Source organism: Apium graveolens, chromosome 3 (assembly GCF_009905375.1).
Source record: "Apium graveolens cultivar Ventura chromosome 3, ASM990537v1, whole genome shotgun sequence".
Taxonomy (NCBI): Eukaryota; Viridiplantae; Streptophyta; class Magnoliopsida; order Apiales; family Apiaceae; genus Apium; species Apium graveolens.
In genome coordinates, this window is record NC_133649.1 from 2,582,175 (window position 1) to 2,607,714 (window position 25,540).

At 35.1% G+C, this 25,540-nt stretch overlaps 3 protein-coding genes and 1 non-coding gene across 4 annotated transcripts; 1 reads left to right on the plus strand and 3 right to left on the minus strand.

The window, feature by feature from the left end:
* Positions 1-4,488: 4,488 nt before the first annotated feature.
* On the minus strand, positions 4,489-6,882 carry LOC141710517 (uncharacterized). The gene is made up of 2 exons (XM_074513083.1): positions 4,963-6,882; positions 4,489-4,814 (listed from the first exon to the last, which is right to left on the minus strand). The coding sequence occupies exons 1-2, from the start codon at positions 6,746-6,748 to the stop codon at positions 4,714-4,716; spliced, it is 1,887 nt and encodes a 628-aa protein (XP_074369184.1). The 5' UTR covers positions 6,749-6,882; the 3' UTR covers positions 4,489-4,713.
* A 2,504-nt stretch (positions 6,883-9,386) lies between these two features.
* LOC141711410 (uncharacterized) lies at positions 9,387-12,568 on the minus strand. The gene is made up of 3 exons (XM_074513845.1): positions 11,646-12,568; positions 10,335-10,682; positions 9,387-10,237 (listed from the first exon to the last, which is right to left on the minus strand). Exons 1-3 carry the CDS (start codon positions 12,045-12,047, stop codon positions 9,593-9,595), a joined length of 1,395 nt encoding a protein of 464 aa, XP_074369946.1. The 5' UTR covers positions 12,048-12,568; the 3' UTR covers positions 9,387-9,592.
* A 2,280-nt stretch (positions 12,569-14,848) lies between these two features.
* LOC141710518 (pumilio homolog 12-like) lies at positions 14,849-20,559 on the minus strand. Its single transcript, XM_074513084.1, has 5 exons — positions 19,558-20,559; positions 19,308-19,470; positions 17,700-17,863; positions 17,362-17,620; positions 14,849-15,419 (listed from the first exon to the last, which is right to left on the minus strand). The coding sequence occupies exons 1-5, from the start codon at positions 20,355-20,357 to the stop codon at positions 15,306-15,308; spliced, it is 1,500 nt and encodes a 499-aa protein (XP_074369185.1). The 5' UTR covers positions 20,358-20,559; the 3' UTR covers positions 14,849-15,305.
* On the plus strand, positions 15,635-15,706 carry TRNAG-UCC (transfer RNA glycine (anticodon UCC)). Its single transcript has one exon. It is a non-coding gene; the product is annotated as a tRNA-Gly (tRNA).
* Positions 20,560-25,540: the final 4,981 nt, after the last annotated feature.

The window sequence follows — 25,540 nt, forward strand, 5'->3', positions numbered from 1 at the left end:
ATATATTCACATGCGTTAAACCCCTAATTTCTTACATCTTCATCGTTAAGTCATCAAAAGGTATGCAAATATTAGTTTTTTTTTTCTTTTTGCTTTAATTTTATGCAACTATTGCTCGATTAACATTGTGAATAAGTAGTTGAGATGCTTTAAATCTTGAGGTATTGCGAGTATTTTAAAAGTAAATTTTGTACTTGAGCTTATAACTCTATTGATTGTCATGTTTTTCTGTCCGATTTTGTTATTCTGAATCTAATTCGATAATGATATAATTTTTCTGGATCCGCCCCTGGCTCGACGAGATGATGATATAGACACTTTTGTTGAAGATCAAGTGCTTTGCACGGACGTAACCTCTTTGTTAACAGAGTTTTGACAGATTGAACAAGAGTGGAGAAACAGTAAGTACCTATTCTACTCCCTCCATCCCAAATTAGTGGTCGTGTTTGACTTTTATGCGTATTGCGTATTTTAAGGTGTTTTGACTGTATATCTCCGTTAATTATTTTTTAAATTTTCTTTTTGTGAATAAAAATTTAAGGCATCTTAAATTACGTGCAAAAGTTAAACATGACCACTAATTTGAGATGGAGGGAGTATTATTCTGCATATCGATGTTCGAAAAATTTTGGGACTGCGACTTAATCTGTATCTAGTTATTAATATTTATACATGATGAATTATTTTTCATAGAATTAAGTTAGTTTTTATTGATAAAACATGAGCAGCTAATTCCATGCATGTATTGAATTTGTTAACTTTAGGTATTACATATAAGAAGTCCAACATTGAAAGCAGCAGAAGCAATTAGAGAAGAACAAGAAGGAGATATTTGAACTATACAAGTACTGGTATGGTACATATCTTTAAACTTTATTTTTCGACAAACAATGGGTTACATACATGATCATATAGATTCTGATGAACTCATGTTGAACTTACGAAAACAGCATTTGATCATCTTTTCAGTTTGATAGTGATACCTCTTCCGAGCTAGTATGGCTATGAATCCAGTAAGCACTCATAGAAAAGGGCCTATCTACGATTATAACACTTGTACCACTAATGATGATATCAAGTTTCTTTATTAAAACAAAACACTCTCAAGTCCTCCAATTATTACTTTTCACTTACTACAGAACCCCACTACACCTATGATCGAGGGCTTATAGACACTTCTATTGAAGATCAAACTTTCTTCGATGGCTTTGCTGATGAATTTTCCCTACGCACCTCCAATAGTCCAATGAAGACGACAAAATCTCTACTCAGGAAAATGCAACCCTTGTCTATAGGTCCTTGATCGTACGTGTATGTGGGGTTTATAGTATATGAAGGATAATGATTGCTGGGCTTGGAGGGTGCCTTCAGCCTTGTCTTCATAAGGTAACTTGAATTCATCATCACTTCTGCTACCAATACTATAACTGTAGATAGACAATTTTCAGAGGAGTGCACAAAGTGGTTTTGTGTTAGAGGCTGCTGCAGTGCTGCTGATGTTCGAGTAGGGAGAGTGGGAACGTCAGCTTCATGAGGCAATTAGTTGAAAGAAGGTACTGAGTTGAATCAAAGAACACCATGAGTGTTTTGCAGTCACCATTAATGTGCAAACTGATTGTCTAGTTCTGGTGCAAGCACTATCTAGCACATTTTCCTTGCTCTCTCTCCCTTGGCCTGGTTGTTGCGGACCGTAAGGCTTTACTTCAAACTATTTATATTATTCTCAAATCCCAACTATAAGTAAATTTGGTACTTTAGCTTTTAAATCTATTCATTGTCTTGTTTTTCTGTCTGATTGTGTTATTATGAATCTAATTATGATAAGGACATAACTTTTCTGGATCTGTCCTTGGCTCGATGAGATGATGATATAGCTGCCAAGTGCCATGCAAGTAAGTTACTGATTTGTTCACCGAATTTTGACAAAAGAGAGGAGAAACACTATTCTCGACTAATCCTGGAAAGGTCTAGCACAATGTCGGTAAGTACCATATATATTCTAACTGTTTCCAGCAAAATCTGTCAGTTGATTTATCTGTGGTTGCTATAAAAAGCTGATATTGCTTTGTGTTTATTATAGTTGCAGGAAATTAACTTTGGAGTTGACAACGATTTGCATTTTGTATCATTTTTTTGTTATATTTTTAACGTAATTTAAAATTTATTTGATAGATATATGAAAAGTAATATGTGAGATCATTCATGCAACTTTTCAAAGGATGTTGGAATAAGAAGAACTCGTATAATTTTATTTTTTTAACTGCCTCAAAATTGCATCTGAAAATCGAGTTAAGTTAGTTTTTATTGATAAAACATGACAGCTAATGCCATGCATGGGGGGAATTTGTTACCTTTAGGTATTAGATATAAGAAGTCCAACATTGAAAGCAGCAGAAGCAGTTAGAGATCTCAGAAAAAAGATTGGGGACGATGAGGACGAGTATGGTGATCTTGCTTAACAAGAAAAAATTAGGTAAAAGAACAAGAAGAGATTTGAACTATACAACTATTAATATGGTACATATCTTTAAACTTTATTTTTCGACAAGTTCATCTCCTGAGAGCATTTGATCATCTTTTCAGTTTGATAGTGATACCTCTTCCGAGTATGGCTATAAATTCAGTAATCACTCTTAGAAAAGGGCCTATCTACGATTTATGAAACTTGTAGCACCAATGATGATATCAAGTTTCCTTACCAAAACAAAACACTCTCGAGTCCTCCAATTATTACTTTTCACTTACTACAGAACCCCACTACACCTATGATCGAGGGCTTATAGACACTTCTATTGAAGATCAAACTTTCTTAGATGGCTTTGCTGATGAATTTTCCCTACGCACCTCCAATAGTCCAATGAAGACGACAAAATCTCTACTCAGGAAAATGCAACCCTTGTCTATAGGTCCTTGATCGTACGTGTATGTGAGGTTTATAGTATGTGAATGATAATGATTGCTGGGCTTGGAGGGTGCCTTGTCTTCATAAGGTAACTTAAATTCATTATCACTGCTACCAATACTATAACCGTAGATATATAGACAATTTTCAGAGGAGTGCTCAATGTGGTTTTGTGTTAGAGACTAAATGCTGCTGGTGTTCGAGTAGGGAGAGTGGGAACGTCAGCTTCCTGAGGCAATTAGTTGAAAGAAGGTACTGAGTTGAATCAAAGAACACCATGAGTGTTTTGCAGTCTCCAGTAATGTGCAAACTGATTGTCTAGTTCTGTTGCAAGCACTATCTAGCACATTTTCCTTGCTCTCTCCCTTTGGTCTGGTTGTTGGGGACTGTAAGGATTTACTTCAAACATTACCAAGTGTTTCAAAATTTATTTGTAAAACAATCCCGGAAAAAGGCAGCTAAAACCAATTGGTTGGCTCGATGTTCTTGTTCATCACCTGGTTGTAAGTTCATTAGGGGTTCTGTCCCAGTCGAGTTAGAGTTAATATGGAAAGCTAATTTATCATAATGAAATCGTTTGATTACCTGAACTGGCCTGCAGAATTGCTTTATCTTACTGAAATCGTTTGATGATGCCTCTATTTTTTAGTCTGACAATGTTAAAGGGCTAAGGTCATTTTGTTCAGTAATCGAATTTGGAAGGGACTGTGGAATGTTTCTCTCATGCTTAAGCGCGAAATTGAAGTGATTTAAATTAGCAAACTAGATATCTGAAGGACTGCAGAAATATATGTAGATGTAATAATGTGTTTTTATCCCAATTATACAAAATTTGCAGGCTAATTTTATTGCTCCTTAGTAAATTTTGATTTCTGATTTCTCTATCTCCACTACTTTTGCTTTATGAATGAAGAAAAAAACAAAATGGAATTTTATGTCTTCTGAATCTCCTCAGAGGACATGATAGGTTTGTAAACTTCAACTCTTAAAGATACTTTTGCTTTAACTTTAGTTTTATTTCATACTTTTAAAAGTGCCAAAATGTCAAGGCCTATGCCTAAAATAAGATGCAGAGTGCTTGAATTCTTAATTAAGGTGGAAACCTGCCAACCTAATTAAAGATAAAATGACCTGTCTCAGAATCTTATGAAGTGCTGTTCAATATAAGGAACAAGATGATGTAAAAAAGATTCATTTCATGGGATATCATATAGGCACATAGTATCTGTGAAACTTTAGCATGAACATGAATGTGACTATGATTTGTTTCTCACTCACAATGAACTGAACTTGCAAATTCTGTGTTTTTTTTCCGAAAGTGTGTAAAGGGCTGTAAGAGCTGAACTGCACTGAACTTTAGAGTGATTATGTGCAGCTCGTTAAAAATTTATCGAACTCAAACTTTGATGGAGCCAAAAATCTTGCTCACCGATAGCTCATAAATATTTCTCACAATGAGTGTCGTATTTGCTAAAACATAATAGCAGAAATGTTAGATAGCTGAAAAGCCATAACATTCTGGGGGGGGTATGTAGTGTGATTGTATGGCAAAAATGAAAATAAAATGAAAGATTGACAAGTAAATCAATAAAAAAAAACCTTCAAGCATAAACAGCCAACATGTTATCATCTCCCTACCCCAGATTTGCGAAGGAACCAGTTACTCTAAAACCTCAAGGTTTTAGAGAATGGCCCTTTCCAGGATCTTATATTCTAACATAAACTACTAATATTCGATAAGATTATGGGATCAGGTCGTTTAACTGCTTAATGCTGCTAAATAACATCTGATGAAATTTATTTGCTTGACATTAGAAAGACAAGGCAGATTTATTCCTTCTTCTATCTCTTTCCAACTTTCTTCTACTTGTACTCCCACTCATGAAAGGTTCTTCTAAGATAGTGGACAGACCTGCAGAATAGTCGAAAAATTATTTACATAAGTTGTGATTTAAGTACACTTGTCTGTGTGTGTACATGTATGTTATGCCAGCACAATCAATTGAATGCCAATAGTACTATATATGTGCTGTGTTGGAGAATGCACTAATGAAACTTACTTGACATGAAAGCCTTGTTTTCAATTATCTTTCCCTTCACTCCATTATCATGTATGCATTCTGTGCTGTCACCAGATTCATGAGTTCTGGGTACATACTTGTTCATCAACTTTGCCCGTGAAGCTGCAAAAAGGCAAGTGGCATCCATCTGCTTGCTGATCATACGCATTGCATAATATGGAATTTTTACATCCTTTGTTGGTTTAGTGTAGCAGGAATTTACAAACATGAGGCAGTCCATTAAGCTCTCCAGGGCCATGCCTTTCATATCATAGGCTTGTGATCTTCTCCATAGGCTTTTCGGATGGGAGTTTGGAGGGTTTGATAGGCATAGAGCTCGGGTTGTGTCACTAATGGTAGAATCACTGTCACCGAGTAATAAATGACACTGAGCTCTGTTACTATAAAGAACGGTTCTTTCTTTTCTAAATTTTAGTGGACATATCTTTAAAGCCTCTGTATACTTCATAGCTGCTTCTTCAATATTTCCCAATACAAAACTATGATTGCCTTGTTGTTTTATCAAGCTTACCATAACCTTTAATTCTTCAGTTTTTTCACTCGACATAAACTTTTCCTTCATCCTTTTGTCAACCTTCAGAACCCATATCTCTTGCAAAGCTTTCTGTACTCGGTCAATCTTGATCTTAGACTTGTTGTTCTTGAAATCGCGAAGAAGTGTTCTTGTGATGGTCTCCCCAACATTTGGTCTTTCTCTGATAGTTCCGAGTTCAACCAGATCAATCAGAAAAAATATGGCAATTTCAATGACCATGTACCTTGTTTCTGGATCTTTGAGAAGTGAAAGTAAACAATCAACTCCTATGTATTGCCAATCATCTGAAGATCTTGAGAGATTACAGAGATTCTTAATGACTTTTGTAGACTCTGCGACTCGTGTTCTTCCAGTTTTTGTGTAACATAAAACTCTAATAAGTCCTACCCCTGCTGGTGATGTGTAATTTACCAAGCCACCCCACATTTCACACAACTTTTCCAGGAAATCTTGATCACAAATGATATCGATAGACCTCTCTTTGATAGCAAAGCAGTTTAAGAGATGTATAGACCAGCACTGGATCTGGCTAGCCCATTCCTCAGCCTTCCTATTCTGCAGCTCTACTCCTCCAATGCCTCTTGTTAGTAAGTCACAGTGATAGTTTAACCTCGTATTCTCATCCTTTACTCCGACAAACATATCAAACACTGAACCTAGGCATGTGGTAGCTAAACTGATGGCCATCTTTATTATCTGTTCTTCATGTTCTGCAACAGCTTCAAAGGTTTTGTCATAACTTGCAAGGTGTCCAAGGGCTCTAACTGCAACCCTTTGTTCAACCCATGTCATTTTTCCACTCATAAGCTGCATCAATGGGGTGATCACCCCTGATTCGACAGCTTTCTCAGCAAACTCAACCTTATTCATGGTATAAGAACCAATGATATGAGCTGCATAGTATGGTATGTATATATTTTGACCAGCGAGAAGCCAAGCTACATCACTGATGCCTCTGGATATTAAACTGGCCATGCACTTAAATATACCAAGAGATGGAAACTCCGGATCATTAGGATGAGTCATTGCAATGTTCCACAGAGCACTTAGCACAAGAACATGATCTTCATTATCAGTTAGTTGCATTTCTTCAAAGCATCTTCCAATCCCTGTTCTCCTGACAGATGATTTTGGTTCCTTTAGGATGCAAAAGAAGCAACGAGGATTCGCACAAGGTTGCTCAATCAAGGTGGAGGTAGAAATCTTTTCTTTTCTAGTTTGAGAGGCCATGAATGGATGAATGAAGTAGGTAAATTTAGACTTTTAGTAAAAATCTGGTATGAGGATTCTAGTCACCTTTGAAGGTTTATGTAGGCAAAAACTATGACAGACTAGATGTAGACCAGATGTTTGATTGGCAAGTGGAAGGATGACTTGACTCTAATCTACAAAATGTAGTATTCTTAGAAGCTTAATTTGTCTTACATATCAAATGATTGCATAAATTTGCTTCAAATACAACAATAAGAGAACCAGAAAACAGTAAAATAAGGACTTTCTCATCCCTATAGAAGAGCTAAGCATCCTTTATGAGAAAAAAAATGTTTGTTCTTTGCGGCTTTGTTTTCTTTTTAGCTGGAATCAAGACTAGATACTTTGCACTTAACTAATCATGCATATATGTGTCCGCGTGTTCAAGAATGTCTGAGTAATCTTTCACTATATGCATGATCATATACGAACCTCGTTATGCTATTAGTTTATGCTAGGCTAGCGCAAGTGTGATTAAACAACCTTAACACTGTCATAAGTATAAGGATTAAGAATGTCTATTTGCAGGGAGCTGAAAAAGGGGCAAGGACCACAGCTTAAAAATGGGAAATTGTCCCTTGAAACTACAAGTGAGATTGTGGTCCCTTGTGACTTTTAAGCATTGAATCATCAAAATATTAATCTGTATTCTCCAGTACCAGTAAAGCTTAAGAATAGAAACAAAAACCAGATTAAAAACAGGGTTTAGTACTTAAAGGGGAAGGTCTCAAGAATATGCGGCTTCCATCTATAGACCGAAAAGAAGCATTAAAAGTAGATTTCACAGTTAACAAACTTCATTAGCGAATGGTTGCTCGCCTTCCTAATCATTCTGCTCCTGTCTGAAACCACTAGATTTCCCTGTTAGATTTCTAATGATGACTCGGTGTGGTGTAGTTGCCGTATGGACTAGTAGATTTCTTATTATCTCGATTTTATTGATTACCTCTGTGTTGAGTAACCAGCTCATCTAAAACCTTAAGATGTTAAAAAAAGACCCCAATAGGATCATATAGTTAACATGACATGCTAAGCATGATTTCTTTTCTAAGCTCAGTGATGAGAAGAGGCCTATTTCATGATCTACTAACATTATCCTGTGAGAAAATGGAACAAAAAGTGATGCTTTCTGTAATATCCCTAGTCTTATTGTTTGAAGCTATACCTTCTCTTTCATTTGACACATCTTTCTACCAAATTTCATGCTTAAAATCAGGGTTGAATCACATGCTTAAGATACTTCATTGTAGAAATATGTTATCTGATGCTGTCAGGGATGAAAATGTTATCGCAGTCTGCAGATAGTTTTAGTTAGTGAGAACAATACCATTTAGACGGTGTAAAGTTTGTGCTTGGTACGATGATCAAATGTCTACTTCCTGCCCACCAATTTCAAAAGCTCGAACTCCTGTAGACAAACTGTTAATTAAAAATAAAGGTAAGCCAGCCTATACAGAAACTAGTGTATATAGTTGCTCAGCAAATAAAAATAGAAAAAAGCTGGTACATTTTGTAGGAACTTGTATGGATTGTTATTACTGGAACAGCCTGCAACTTGTTGTAAGGCATTTATATAAATAAAACAAAATTTATAGAGATTGAATAAATATTGTAAGTAGTAGTAATGAATGCGACAACCCGGGTCAAACCCCGAGTCATTTTCGAAACTTGGGTCAAGTCCGATTCCGAGATAAGCCGAAGTCTAGTGTCCCAAATACAGTCAACTTGGATAACGACTAGCCCACCACAAACCCCCAAAAGATCATGATTTATTGATGAACATAGTAGTAGTATTTTAGCTTATAAACTGAACAGAAGTCTCAAATTTTCCGGATGTGGGATTGGGGTGTTAGAATGAAACTCCACGTGCAATGTCAATACACACAATCAAAGTTTGAAGAACCAACTAATTTATAAGTTCAAACAAATATTGCTAATTGGTAATGTTTTGATTTGGGTTAAATATCAAATGGGTCACTCAATTGAAGGTCATATATCAGTTTAATCATCAAATTTATCGGGATATCATTTGAATCACTAAAGTCATAATAAATATCGAACGAATACCTCAATATAGGTACTCGAGAATTAAAAATTATTTTTATAGAGTTCTATACATTTTTCTTGAATTCTATTATAACCAAATGAAAATGTATAAATTCTAGTATTTTTGATAATATAGTGAGATTTTTAAAAATTGATCTACTATTTATTTTTAATTTTATAGTTATATTTTTTGATTTAAATAAAAATAATTAGTAGATAAATTTTTAAAAATCTCACTAAATCATCTAAAATAATATGAATTCATAACTTTTCATTTGATTGTAATAGGATTCAAAAAACATGTATAAAATTCCATAAAATAATTTTTAATTCTCGAGCACCAATTTTGAGGTATTCATTTGATATTTATTATAATTTTAGTGATTCAAATGATACCCCGTTAAGTTTGATGATAAAACTGATATATGATATTCAGTTGAGTGACCACTTTGATATTTAACCCGTTTTGATTTTAAGAGAGAAGTCAAGGAAACCGATTCTTTTGATTTTTACCAAATATCGTATATATTGATATAATCTGGACAATTTCAATTCACACCTAGAATATTGATACAGCAAACTACAATTAACATTAAGCATGCCTGGCATAGTTTAATATCAAGCAAGTTCATGCCTGGCATCATATTGAGGAAGGTTCAAACATTGCATCCACATTCTGAATTATCCCTACATATTCTATGAGATTAGTAAACGATTCCAAAAACCCACAGAATCTACATCTAGCTTAGTTCTTAAAGTTCACAGGCAAACGACAATTCATTTTCTGGCATATCTATTAGTGGCTGCAACTTTGGCTCGAGAAGCTGCATTTGTGACAGGAGGCCCCTTTACTCTTCCCTTCGGAGGAACCTCATAAGCTGCATTTGTGACAGGAGGCTTTACTCTTCCCTTTGGAGGAACCTCACATGATTCACTGCTAGAACTATATCTTATTTCAGCAGGAGGAATGAAACAGTCTAATGACAAGCCGGGGACATTGAATGCAACTTCTTCAATTGTCCATGCTTCTTCCATCCTCGTCTTGGTGTGACTCATTGCTACTTCTCCAAATCTGAAAAGGGTAACCACTGATCGCCCTGAGTGAGCAATCATGATCCCTTCAACGGGCCTATAGTTGTCAAGAAATGAATTCATGGTGGTTTCCCAGTAAACAGCATCACCACCATTTGTTTGTACACGAGTTAAGTGAGAGTCTTCCAAGTGCATGAGAAGCCCTGTTTTCTGGCTGAAATAACCAAACAAGACATGCCTTATGATCTCTGCTGGGCCTTCGCTCCTGGCTTTCAGCGTCTGTGGATCAGCCCTAAGCTTGAGAATAAAACAATCTTCCCCGTTGATCTTTTTCTCTCCAATGCATCTTGCATCGGTAAACATGTTTGCAGTTGTTCGTGGGTCAAGACCCTACAAAGCAGAAATTAGTGAGATGATCCAATTGTGTAGTGAACAGAAAAGTATATGTTTAAAAAGCCATGACATAACAAAAAGGGGTAAAAATTACCTGAAGAGCACGACGCAGTGGTCTAACAGGACCTTTTGCAGCATGTGAACCAAGCCATGGGGTGTGCCTCCAGACAAGTTTCCCATTGCAACCAGCATGAATTTTAGTGCCACCAAGAACAAGCTCGACGTACCACATATCTGGAGTCATCTGCCACAGAACAAAGCCACCAGATTCTGAAGCTCTAGAGGAATTTCTGCTCTTTACGACCTTTCCAGCTGTCTCGCTTTCAAATGCTAACATTTGCACCTTGCCTGTTGCATATGCGTTGTGAATGCAGTTTTGAAATTTATGCCCTCCAGATGCTGCTATGTACTGCTGTAATATGTACTGAGCAGATGATGTCTCCTGCACAATGTTACAATAAATTAACATTCAACTTGATATTCACAAGGCAGTACTACAAGTCTACAACCTATAAGCTACCACCCTGGGGAATCAAGGAATAAAGAGTATTGTGTCCGTCCTCGACCCCTTGATAAACTTTCACCGAAAACCTTACCATTTCAGAACCTGAAAATTTACGATAAATCCCCCCCCCCCTCCCTCCCTCCCTCCCTCCCTCCTCTAACACACACCATTTCCCTCCTATAATATTAAAAGCACATGAAACCATATATGTACAAATTTGAATCTCTTCCCCCTTCTAAGTTCTAACATGGAAAAACTGAGAGAAGTCCTATACACAGATTGGTGATGCAGAAAGCACACAGATGAAGAGATACAAAAGTACAATTTGAAGGAAAATGCATTTAGTTTTGGGAAGGTGATGCAAAAATAAGATACAATTTCAAATATAAGTAATACTCCATATAAGCACCATTAGTATGTTACACCACTAGATTTACACTCTTACAGAGACAAAACTGAAACCGAAATCTTTTATTAAAATTTCATTCTTTCAAGCATTACATATTCACTACCCAAGTTCAATAAGTTCTGACAATTACAGTTTGTCACCCTCAATACCAACCTAAAATTAAAAACACAAGTGAAAAGAACAACATTCTTATAAGTTATAACTAAAGCACTTGACTTCAAAATGTAAAATAAAAACTAACACACTAAAGTGCAACAAAAATAAAGTGAAGGCCCCAAAGCAACAAAACAAAGTAGTCATAATTCATAAAACACACTTGTGCAACCTTAATATATAACTTTCCACTCATCTTTCTCAAAAGAAAAAAGGTCATGCACATAAAAAATCAAATGAATACACATTAAACATTATTTAATCAACTAAAAACAGAGAGAGAGAGAGAGAGAGAGAGAGAGATTTAGCCAGAGAGAGAGAGAGAGAGAGATTCATACAATAGGAGTGTCTTTAGTACTAAGATGAGGAAAAGGCTCATTGCTGCTAACATGCACCGGAGCCAATGGCGCACCCAAGACACCCAAAAGCATCCTCAGATCCGACGGCCCACGAGACAATGGGGCCCGCATCCACTGACCCCACTTCGAATCACGACCGTCCATTGCTTTCTCAGCATCTGGGCCTTCTTTTAATGGCCCTAAAGCTTCCACCGGCCTTGATTTACGAGATCTCTCACCTAAAAACTCCGGCAACGCCACTTGCTCGACCCGGGTCCGACCCGTACCCGAACCAGAACCCGACCCGGATGGAGTGTTGTTCTTGGGCCGTGACCTTGCTGGAGAAAGCCCTCTCACTACTCTTTGCTTCAATGTTGATAGAAAGCCTTGTTTCTTCTCCATTGTATGTGAAAATGAGCTCAATGTGTAATAAGTTGAACAGTGACAGTTTAGCTAGTTTAACTAGTACTTATAAACTGAAACATCACAGAAGGGGGGAGAGAGAGGGGGGGAGAGAGAGAGAGGGAGAGGGAGAGAGAGAGAGATGAATATACTGAGAGAGAGGGAGAAATGTATATACTTAGAGAGAGGGGGGGGAGAGAAATGTATGAGGGGGAGAGGAGGAGGAGGAGGAGGAGGAGAGAGAGAGAGAGAGAGAGAGAGAGAGAGAGAGAGAGAGAGAGAGAGTATATACTTAGAGAGAGATGCTGAGAGAGAGAGAGAGTATATACTTAGAGAGAGATGCTGAGAGAGAGATGTATATACTTAGAGAGAGATGCTGAGAGAGAGAGAGGGTTAGAATGATTGGGGGTGAAGGATAACGGTGGGGGGGGAGAATTGTTTGGTAACGGGGAAGGTGTACTGCAGAGGCAGAGCAGTTTGTGTGTATATGTGTGTGTATATTTTTGGAACTACTTGCAGTCAAACTAACTACTAACTAGCTTGCTCAGTCTTCATGTGCATTCTCTAACTTGTTAGACTTTTTTCTTGTTAACATTGCTAGATTTTCTAGTGTTTCAATTATACTCCATCCGTCTCGATTTATCTGTCTTTTTTGATTTTGTTTGATTTTTTATGATCAAATTAACTCAATTTTGACAGTAATAAAAATTTATTATTTCATTATTTCAAAAAATTAAAATATATATATGAAAGTAGATTAAATATATTTTTTAATGATATAAATTTTATAAGAATTTTCGATATTATACTATGTGAAATTTTCGGTCAAAATTGAGTTAATTTGATCATAAAAAATCAAATAAGACAGATAAATCGGGACGAAGAAAATCATTTTTAAAATAATTAGATTCACGTCGGAATCTGTTTTAACAAATTTCGGAAAAGCGAGATTCAAATCTTAAGTATGCAAAGACAAAATATAAATTCTTGATATTTGAGTTATGTCATGAATGTGATGTGCCCGAAACCATAATTAAAGTTATATAAATATGAAACAAAGAAATAAAGTGATAAATTATTTACAAACCACTTCATTTCAAAATGCAACTCGAACTTGGAAGATTAAATTGTGCTTGATATAGAAGCTCAAGCTGAAGTGTTTAATGTGAACAATCATCCTAACACTAACTCATGACAAAGAAGTTAAAGCTAAAATCATCATTTAATTTTGAGTTATTTGCAAAATGCATCCCCGTGATTTGACCAAAATGCATTTTTTTACCTATACTTTAGATAACTGCACTTTGCATCCCCTTATTATTTCAGCGCAACAAATTGCACCATTTTCGTTAAATTTGTTAAAATTCTCAGGGGCATTTTAGGAAATTAAAATATTTAATTATAATTAGATAATTATTTAAGTTTTTTGACCCTCTAAATTATACTTTTCGAAAAAAATTAAAGAACGGAAGTTGTAGAGTATAAAAAGATCTTCTCGAAATAAAAAGGTTCAAAATTGAAATATTTTTTTATAATTGTTTTTAATAAATTCAATAAGTATATATTTTATTTAATTTTGGCTTCGTAAATTTTTTGATAATTTTGAATGTTATTGCTTTGAAAAGATTTTTTCGTTCTCTATAATTTTCGTTCTTTAAATTTTTTCGAAAAGTATCATTTAGAGGGTCAAAAAACTTAAATAATGATCTAATTATAATTAAATATTTTAATTTCCTAAAATACCCCTGAGAATTTTAACAAATTTAACGAAAATGGTGCAATTTGTCGCGCCGAAATAGTAAAGGATGCAAAGTGCAGTTATCTAAAGTATAGGTAAAAAAATGCATTTTGGCCAAAACACGGGGATGCATTTTGCAAATAACTCTTTAATTTTTTTTTGCAAATCTTAAACAAACCAAAATACAATCATTACTCGACTCCAAAATATAATCATTGTTTGAGCTACCACATTAACCATACAAATTCAGATTCAGTCATAGAATCGTGCTTATTAAACACATTAAACCATAATAACCGGAGTCGGCGCTGATCCGAAAAATCGGATATATGGTTCTACATTTCATAACCGGATACGTATTTGATTTTACTCACCAGCCTGCAAAAGTTGGCTCAGTTAGTTAAAGAGTTGATTACTATCTTTTTGATCACACAGGAGAATTTATGATTTTGACTACGGAGGCAGAGTTATTGGCGTAGGTTTACCCAATGCGCACGCGCACCCGAACGGTAGCGACTGCGGGTTATCTAGGATAAAAAAAAAAAGGGTTCCGGAAAATGACTAAAAATAATTAAACGATTCGACGAAAAGTCAAATTCCTTGAAGGTCGGAACGATTTGTTTAGAATGATTAAGGGTACTGCTTAATTAAAATCTACATATGTAACAAGATTGGGAAAGAAAATGGCAGCTTTAGCAATGCTCGAGTTTCACGTTAAAGTCATTGAGTCTGGGAAATTTACAGGTTATACATGCGTTAAAGCAAAACTAGCACACAATGCACATCATTTTCAAGTCAAAGTCTAAGTCATTGCACATCCGTTCCAATTGACAGCTTAAGTTTGAAAATAAAAGGTAAATGTAGGATGAAGATAATTGGAATGCTGATAAAAATATCTACCAAATCGGATACCGAGTGCTGATAAAGCGACGATATGTGAGTTTCGCGGTCGGATACCGAGTGTTGATAATGCGAAGATATGTGAGTGTCTCGGTTCACTATTTGATTGATATTTTGACAACTAGAGTAACGAAATCCAAAATAAAACCAAGACTGGTTTAAAATTGTCTCGAAGTAGACTAAATCGTACTGAGAATCCAAAAAATCAAGCCAACAATAGAAGTATTTATACAAGTTTTTCTGTTAGAATCAACCATTGGCAAGAAGATGTAACCTTGCCAGTTGCCGCAGCTACAATACTATGGCCTTTCCAATCTAATCAGTAATCTCCATCGACGATCCCTGTAAAAAGTTTGTATACAAAAACAACACTGACTTGCGCTTGGCAGGTCGCCACTTGCTTCAATTACACAACATGTTTTAAGCACACTCTGCGACAACTTGCAGACACCTAAACATATGACAATTCACAACAATGAACTATTTCTAGGGTTTACAAATTCCCAAAATTATCTTCAACGAAGGAGTTGGGATAACAAGTTACAAAAGCACAACAGCTGATGAGATTAGTAATGCCAGTATTTTTCCAGGGAGTCCAAAAAGTTTCAACCTAATATCCACTAAGCCAATTTTCGTTTCTCAAGCCAGGTAAGAATCTTCCTCCCATAGAGATTGCTCCTCATTACAGGTACTTTTGCTCGAACTAGTTGGAGCAGAATGTTGCGTGCATAGCCCTGTGATTGCCAAAGACCAAACAGATCTCCATTACAATAATGAAAAGCCATATAAATCCTTCTCAGTAAACAACATACTACAGTATCGCCAGTCACCAGAACAGCATAACTATACTTGTAACTATATGCTGATACTACATTGTGTGTTCATTAACAAAAGTGGGATGGGGAACTACAGATACAAAATATAAAAATATGAACTAGCCAACATCTAAGCGTTTGTAGTCCAACGGTTAGGATAATTGCCTTCCAAGCAATAGACCCGGGTTCGACTCCCGGCAAACGCAACGCATATGGATTATATACCTTTTTGTCTATCCCCTATTATTTTTTCTTTTTTTGGTGGGGTGTGTGTTATAAACTAATATCAGTTGTAACTTGTAATAGAATTGATATTCACTTTCTTATCAAAAATAGATTTTAAATATATTCCTGAAAAAAGAATTGCTGATGCCTTTACCCATAATCAGAATATATTTCATAGCCCCTGGAAAGAGTATTGATGATGGTCTCAAGTCTTAACCAATATCTAAAATCTTTATGGTAACAATTGAAGCCCCCTAGCGTTCTGATGATTTATAATTCAAAGGTCTTTGCTCTTTGGTTCTAGATTACGAGCTGACTGCCATCACTAGTAGTTATTATCATACGAATTTCGAAAACAAGGAATGATCAGGTCAAATTTTAAACCTTCCCTGATATCTTCAACTAATATATGAGTCTATGACCATCATGTACTATTTATATAGGTATCACTATTTAAATTGGTTACAACTCTAGATAGGTGTAGTATAAAGTAAAGTAAACCTTAAATATATAACTACTGTAATAACATCTAAATTAACTACATCCTAGGAAGCACCGACACTGATACGGTGACACGGGACACGGGGATTCGTCAATTATCAAAGTGTCCTGGATACGGGACACAGCAAAAAAAAGTAAAAAAAATATAAAAAATATAAGATTTGTATATGTCAAATATGGATTCCTTGCTAAATGATATGGCAGTCCAGAAGAATAGAACATTCTTGTAATTTCAGCAGTCAATTGTTCTCTGGCTTCATTATTAAAAGCTTTCTCCAATGCAGAACCACCTTCAGCCCTCCTCTTTCTTGTTTCCAATCCAGAGCCCAACATTGTAAAAGACAGATAGACATAAAATTAGGGTTAATATAAGATGGTTTGGGCTTTTAAAAACTGATTTTGGGCTTTTTAAAGATGATTTTGGGTTTTTTTATATGGGCTGGGTCGGTGGGCCGTGTCGATCGCGTGTCGCACCTGTGTCGGTCGCGTGTCGAACCCGTGTCGGTCGCCTTTTTCTGTCGACACGCCACATGGCGTGTCAGACGCGTACTCAGCCGTGTCGATGCCGTGTCGCCGTGTCGGCCGTGTCCGACACACATACGGCATCCTTTTTGGAGTGTCGGTGCTTCCTAGACTACATCAAATACTCTATTCAAGAAAGTCCTATGCAAATATTTAGATACAATTTCTGAGCAATTATCAAGTTTTACATAAAGTAGATGTATTCCTTTGGGGTCCGTGAGTGTTTGTTTTATAGAAAGAGACACAGTGAATTTTGATATTAAAAGAATCACTCCAATTAATCGTTGAAGTTATGTAGCCTATTAAAAGGATAACGAAGTTCCGTTCAATTGATCTTAACATATTTACCCTTTTTTCCCTACCTCGTTTGGAACTCTTCGCATCATCTAAGAGATCTCTAAATCACCTTAATGTGATCAAGTGAGAGAATGTGAGGAGCTGCCTCAAAATAATAGTAATTGCTAACTTACACAACATGAAAGCTCTGTTTCAAAAATCCAAATAAATATAAGACAAAAGCTTGATAGACAAATCAAATTAGTGTATTTATAGTGGACATAACATCTATTGCACAAACTGAGAAATTACCGGTCACGGGGGGAGAAAAACTAACCTTAGTAACAGATAGTGCTGACTGGATGACGAAGTTCCCAAATGGATCCAGCAACATCATGGAAGCATTAGGACTTCTAACGAACTCCGTTATAATTCTTGTGCATTGCTCTCCGCTAGCTTCAATAAGACATTTCTCAACAACGTTGCTCCCATATTTATTACAGGAGATGGACACAAAACTTCCTTGAAGTTGTCTCACAATACCGCCAGTGACATCTGATTCCTTTAAACCCAGTAAATGTTGGAGGACATAATTGCTATGTAAAAAACAAAAATTATATTAGTTCCCGAACCATGATTATGTACAGAAGAAGGATACAAGGAGTATTAACAGACCCAAAAGGATGTTCTGCCAGGTGCACTGCAGTAGCTATGATTTCAGAAACTAGAACTTGTCTAGGTCTTCCCAAAGACTTCTCCACACATAACTGCATCACACAACATCCAGTTTTGTTTGTAGCGACTTCAAAACAGTTTGATGCTATGTTATTGAGGATGTACTGCCAATCACAAGCCAGAGTGGGTTTATTTAGTTCAACCGAAGGCCATATTTTATATGAATCTTCAGGAGTTTTTTTAGTTTAACCTAAGCCCATATTTTATATAAATCTTGGTATCAGATCACAAAAAAAATGTGCAGGTGGAAAACGATCTAATATTGGAACTAGTACTCAGGTCGCACAAAAATTGAAGAGATAATATTATGCCAGAGAACTCTCTGAAATGGATTGATAGGATATATTAGTTAGTCGTCTAAAATTATACCACAAAAACAAACTACTTGAAAATATTACTGCTGATAATAGTAATCTAAACAAATTTGATTGGGGGGGACAAGAAAGCCATGATCTAATATGGAATTAAGGAGAAAATGGAAAACTGAAATATGGACAAAAAATTCCAAACGACATCCAAATTATATAAGAGAATGGTGGTACTGAAACTCAAACAAACATGGACACAAAAGAACAAGTTCTGGATATCAAGAATGCACGTCATTATTTACAACATTTTCAGGTAAACGTTTCTAGATCATACTGCTATACACATCAAAATGGCAGTCGACTGACTGACTCCATCAAAGTGGCAACTCATAACAGAACTTACCACATCTGGAGGAAAACCATTGTGCAGACATAATTACAAAATCATTGGTTGGTGATTATATTAATCAAATAAACAAGAAATGATTATGTATGTTAAAATTGACTCCGTCAGTTGTGAGTTATAACTATAAGTTCTATACAGAATTAGAAAAAGGCCGAGAGAGGAGTAAATATAAAAATAAAAGCAACAAAAAGAATAAAGGAAACAAAAAATTCACTTCCAATATTATAAATGTAATGAGTTGAGATAGGCAATCAATACATCACGTACATGGATATGTATAAAGATTTAGATTAATTAATCAAGACCATGTTTGTAGTACTTCAGACATTTCTGCCTATAGTTTATTCTCTAAATCATGCCACTAAATATTGAGAATATTCCTTGAGAGATCCTCCTAAACAACATAAATTAAAACCTAAAAGACAGCCAAAAGAATTTGTTTGGGATTTAAAGAGTAACGCTAATGACTTGTAAGGTAATTATTATACAACAGACTCTTTCCTTAACCTCAACCCTGAGGACTTCACAGGCTCTCTCCGAAGTCAATTGTATCATTCATTTCAAAGAAAGAAAAGTTAGTTCTAATTATGTAATGATCCAGTTTCCATACATCTTAATAATGGACTGATGAGGGACTCTGCAGGCAGAGTGCGGAACTTAGATAAGCCATAGGGCAACAACCGCTCACACAAACAAAAATTCATCTGGACTTATATCTTATATAAGCAACTTACTAAACCCAAATATACGCGAAAACAGCTAAGATTATCATTATTACTCATTGCTAGCCTAATTACTATTGTGAAAAGAAATATGTAATGGTCGTAATTATACCAAGTTGTATTCATTTGAAAAATGATTCAAGCAATGCTGGATCACATGATGACCATTGGTGTCCCTAGCCAATATCGCAGCACTCGGGCTTATAGCTGCCACTAGCAACGAAACCTGATGGGGAGAACTAACATGTTCCATCAATGTTTGTATACCACGAGTCCTACAATACAATATCAAATACATTTTAAAAATCTCCCCTAAAAATCCAAACAATAACATTCAATTAACAATAACAAAATAATCATACCCGTGTGGATTACAACAGACCGAAATAAACTGAAACACACTCTTGGTAACAGAGAGAATAATCATAGTCCTCTGATCTTCATTACAAGAACCAATGAGCTTCTTAACAAAATTATTACCAAATTGATTTTTCATCAAATCATCAATAGAATCAATTATCTCCGATAAAATCATTTCAACTTGTTGAGGGCTAGGGTCCAGAAATTTTTTTTGCAAAATTTTCGAAAAATGTTGGTCCTTAGCTAAATTAACAATAGAGCCCCATACATCATTTAAACTCAAAGAACTCCTCACTTGAGGCAACCAATCATCTACCCCACCAACATCAACATAATGTGGCACACTTTGTTTCTTGCTCATCAAGAAATCCAACTGGTGGGACCCACCAGCCAAGTTCCGGTCACCAAACAAACCCGGAGAAACCACCGGAGCGGTGTTCACACAAAACCCTTGTGGGCCCAAGACCAGATTTCGTGGGCCCACCCCAGAACCCATTTGGCCTTCTTGAAACCTTAAACTCTGCAAACTCACACCATCATTAAAACCACTACTTGGGTTTTGTCTCCTCAGTTGCTCGCCGGAGACCGGAGCAAAAGGGGTCGCCGGAAATTTCTCCGGCGAGAGATTAAGACAAGAAAAAGCAGATTCTAGGGTTTGATCAGACAAGTAAAAGGGGTTTTGCAACATACTTGTCTGATAACCAGGAAGCATAGTTTGTGTGTATGTATTATTATTAGACACAAAATTAGTACTACCATATAATGTAGAGTTCTCATAAGGGTCATCTTTATAAAACTCCATTACAAACAAGAAACAATATTAAAAGGGTTGTTGTAATAATATAAGGTTGTTTTATTTTTAAGGTTGTGTGTTTTGTGTTTATGTTTATGTTTTGTAACGAGGTTGTTGTTGTGTTGTTGTAATAGGAATTGTGTTTAATGATGTTTTTTAAGACTAGAAGGTGATGAAATACTAGGGTTTTGAATAGGAAAGAAAGGGGAGGTTCTTAGATGTTTCTTTTTGTTTGGTTTTTTTTTTTTTTTTTTTTTGATTTTGATGGTAGAGAAGAAGAGGATGGAGAAGGGAAAGAGTATACAGAAAGACTGATGAAGAGGCCATGCAATTATAGCAAAGTTTTACCACCAATCACAGATCAGTATTGTAGACTGTAGACCTGCCAGCTTTCAACCCTATTTTCCTTTTTTGTTTTTCAGTTTATTAAAGCAAGTCCAAGAGCTTCCTTATATGAGCTCTTAAGTTCAATTATAAGGTTTTTGACAAAAAATGACACTCCAACATTGTCTCAGTGCTTTCTTAAATGACTAAGACATTAACTTCATTTTTTATCTTTAGGAAATTTCTAGTGCTCCATTATAACATTTTTAACTATAAAAAAATCATTTATCTCTCTTCTTTTTACTTTTCTCTCTCTTTTTCTTCCACTTTTTGTCCATATCTTTTCAAATTTATTAATATAATAATAATAAGGAAGAAGTATAGGGATCATTGTTGAAGTTAAAATACAAAATCATATCCTAAATTATTAAGAGCCAATATTTTATATTATTTATAAAGAATCTACTAGCATACTGTTGGCCTTGGTCTTACGAGGTTAAAAAATTGAGCTTCGTTCCGACAAAAAAAATGACCTTCATAGGTCTCTTTATTTCATGACAAGTGACCGGATATCTTCTTGAGTCTCGTTATCGATACTAGGTACTTTTGTCCGCGTTACGCAACCTTATTATTCGACAATTTTTTAAACGTAAATTGTTATATAAATGAAAACATTTGGTATATCGTATTCTGATATGATGAACTCTTAGTTATATTAACGAATAAATGAAAAATAATAAATATAGAAGAAAAAACATAATTGTCAATTTCAAATAAAACTACAGGAAACTATTGTTTGATTCAAAATTTCAAATCAATACGAGAATTAATCAACATTTTAAAAGAAAAACTACGTGAACCCATTATTTCATTGAAATCTAAAATCAATGTGAGGATTATCTTCGCCAATATAATTTATGCGTTAAGCAGGTGACAATTATAAGAACTCCAATAGTGCATAATATCAATGCCTAAATTGTACTGTGATGACAAACAGAATGTTGATGATCAAATTGAGGATTAATAAAGTGCTAATATAATATGAAGTGGACTAATGAAAAGATATAACGTGAAGGATTAACTATCATGGATTAGTGCTTAAAGGAATGGTCGATATAATTAAAAAGAGGTCGTTTCATCGGCAAAAGCTCAAGAAAGCTAAGTTAGTACCAATATCAGTCTTAGACTCAGACTTTCATGATTTTGATAAGGATATATCAGAAGAGTGTATTTAACAAAAGCGAATATGGGTATTGTATGATGAAAAAGATGACATGCCTCGATTCACTGTTTGATCCAAGATGTCATATCGCTGCAATTATTCAAGGTTCATTTCAGCTACCTGAGTTTCAAAACTGATTCTCAATTTGGATTAGTGAATTGTCTGGATTCAACGTTTACTAAATCTTATGAACATTTTTGAGTAATGAACACATGCATTCTTGATCAAGTTAATATTTTTTCTCATCATTTGAGTCTGGGGAAGGCTGGCAGCGGGGGATATATTAGAATTTATCAAAAAAGGGGAGACATATGGGCAGTATATTGGAACTGGTCAACAAAACTGGACAATACAACTCCATATGAGGTAAGCCATAAGTATAAGATGGTGGAAGTTCTTGATGATAAATATGAGAAGTTTGGAATCAAATTTATGTGGAACATGAAACCTAAGATTACTAACTATATACTAAAATAACGGTTGCTATAAAGCCTATCATGCAAAGATATATGAGGAGAATTGAACCTTGACATGATTACGAATTTATAAACTATACATCGTACTAAAATATATAGTTAGTCTTCAATATATTCTATATTTTCAAATTTAAGAAAAAGTGGGACGATATTAAATTGTTTATGTCATGAATTCTCCTCACACGTCTCTTTATTTTATGACAATTCACTGGATATCTTCTTCGGTCTCATTATCGAGATAAGTCTATTTTGTTATCTATGTTATGTTAATGGCATTTTTCTTTATATTGTAATTTTAACGTGTATACTCATCAAAACACTTAATTAATTTTAGTGTTGTTTTTCAGGCAATATATAACATAAATCTCATTACATATTATTATTTCAGGATTTCTATTTCGGACATTAAAATGATATTATCTATTCTTACGTAAATTAGACAACAACCTTTCATGAATAAAATAAATTTCTTCCATGAAGTATATCTTCCATGAATAAAATAAATTTCTTCCATGAAGTATATCTCTGTACAAGTATGTATATATTGATAAAAAAAATGAGTTTCGTAAGTATGATTATAGAGATCTATTGATTTCGTTAAATTAATTTGATAAACCATTGATCAATCGTTCGATTTTTCAAAAATTGATAATGAATCACAAAATATGTACCTCAACCAATTAATTTTAATTCCATAATTTTGTAAACATATTTGTAATTGTATACTCTTTTTATATTGTGTCACTTAAACGATTGGCCCAAACATAAATTTAGTAGTTCTTAATTTACGTGACACAATATAATACACGATACAAATTATATTTGGATATGCATTATTATAATTTAATCTAAAATATGTGTGATTTCTCCTTTAGATCGATTTGGATTCCATTAAAATACTGTGTTTTGAAAGGATATTTAAATTTTGAATATTAATTTAGTACGGTATAAAGTTTTTTTGTCGAGAGTCTCGTATTTAGTTGAATTTCAAATTTCAACTCTGATCAAACTCTGAATGACAGAATACTAATGATTTTCTAGTGCGGTAACATAGAACGACTCATATTTTTTTAAAGTCAATCCATATTTTTTGAACAATTATGACTTATAACCTTACAAAAGAGTATACGTTATTATATGTTAGATATATTTGATAATGTCATGGCTAATATGTTTTATGTTTAGATTTCAGATCTTATTTGAACAGGATAAATCAGTACTTATACTGGACGTCAGGACTTAAGGGATATCAGTACTTATGTTATCAGGAGATAAGCATCAGGAGATAGATATCAGAACTTAAGTGCTGAAGGACGATCAGATAAGGACAGTAGCTGATTAAAGTTAAGAAGATCAAGATAAACATAAGAAGAGATATGCATGAAGAAGGAATTCCGTAAAGAATGGAATACTTGGAAGAAAAGATATCTGATTGATATATATTAGGAAACAGAATTATATTCCATATCAATTAACGATTATCTTGTAACTGTGTAATATATAAACACAGACATAGGGTTTACACTATAAGTGTTATCATTATCGAGAATATTATTTACTGTAACCCTAGCAGCTCTCGTGATATTTTGTTCATCACTGAGAGATAACAGTTCCAGATTATAACAGAGTTTATTGTTTCAATAAAGTTTGTTTTCTGTTACATAAGTTCTTGAAGTTTGATTTAATTGTAATAAACACTGTATTCACCCCCTCTACAGTGAAAGTGTGACCTAACAAGTGGTATCAGAGTTTTCTGTTAACACACATACAGTTAAAGATCCAAACACAATCATGTCTGACACAGAAACTCCAACTAAGCCTACCAAAACTGAGGAATCATCAAAGACATCAATTCAGAGTCGATATGAGACTATCAGAGTTCCCATATTGAGACCATCTGAATATCCCATATGGAAGGTAAGGATGACCATGTTTCTGGAAGCAACAGATCCAGAATACCTTGATAGAATCAAGGAAGGGCCTCACAAACCTACCAAGCTCGCTGTTATAGTTGCAGGTGAAGCAGCAAAGACTGTACCAAAGGAAAAGAGTGATTACACTGCTGAAGATATAGCATCTATTGCTAAGGATGCCAAGGTACGACACTTACTGCATAGTGCCATTGATAATGTAATGTCAAACAGGGTAATCAACTGCAAGACTGCCAAGGAGATATGGGATGCACTGGAGACAAGGTGTCAAGGAACTGAAACAGTTAAGAAGAACAGGAAGACAATACTCACTCAAGAGTATGAACATTTTGACTCAAAATCTAATGAGTCATTGAATGATTTATATGATAGATTTGTCAAACTTTTGAATGATTTGTCATTGGTTGATAAAGAGTATGATCTTGAAGATACCAACCTAAAATTCCTGTTAGCTCTTCCTGAATGCTGGGATTTGAAGGCAACAACAATAAGAGACAACTACAATCTTGATGAAACAACTCTTGATGAAATCTATGGAATGCTCAAGACTCATGAACTTGAGATGGAACAAAGAAGCAAGAGGAAAGGAGAAAAGTCAAGGACAGTTGCTCTCAAGGCTAAAGAGGAATCCCCCAAAGCACCTTCCTCAAAGAAAGACAAGGGTAAAGCTCTTTTCATAAAGTCTGATACTGAGTCATCAAGTTCTGAGAGTGATGATGACTCAGATTCTGAAAGCTTGCCTGAAACTGATGCTGATGAGGAGATGATGAAGCTGTGTGCTCTTATGGTGAAAGGAATCACAAAGATTGCATACAGGAAGTTCACGAAGGGAAAGAAGTTTTCCAGGAAAGGCATAAGTTCTGATAAGAAGAATTTCAGAAGATCTGAAGGAAGAGGAGGAAAGTCTGACAGAGGAGATTACGCCAATGTTAAATGTTATAATTGTGGTGAGAAAGGCCACATATCTCCTGATTGCAAGAAGACCAAGAGTGACAAAGGCAAAGCTCTTGTCACAAAGCAGAAAAGCTGGACAGACACCTCGGACTCTGAAAGTGAGGAGAACTATGCATTGATGGCAAATGCTGATAAATCAAGTTCTGATAGCAGTTCTGAAGCTGCTGAAACAAAGGTACCTCAGACTACTTATGCTTTTCATACTGATGATATTAATGAGTTGAGAAGATATCTTAAAACCATGTTTGTTAGTTATAGAGTTCAAACTTTAACATGTGAAAGATT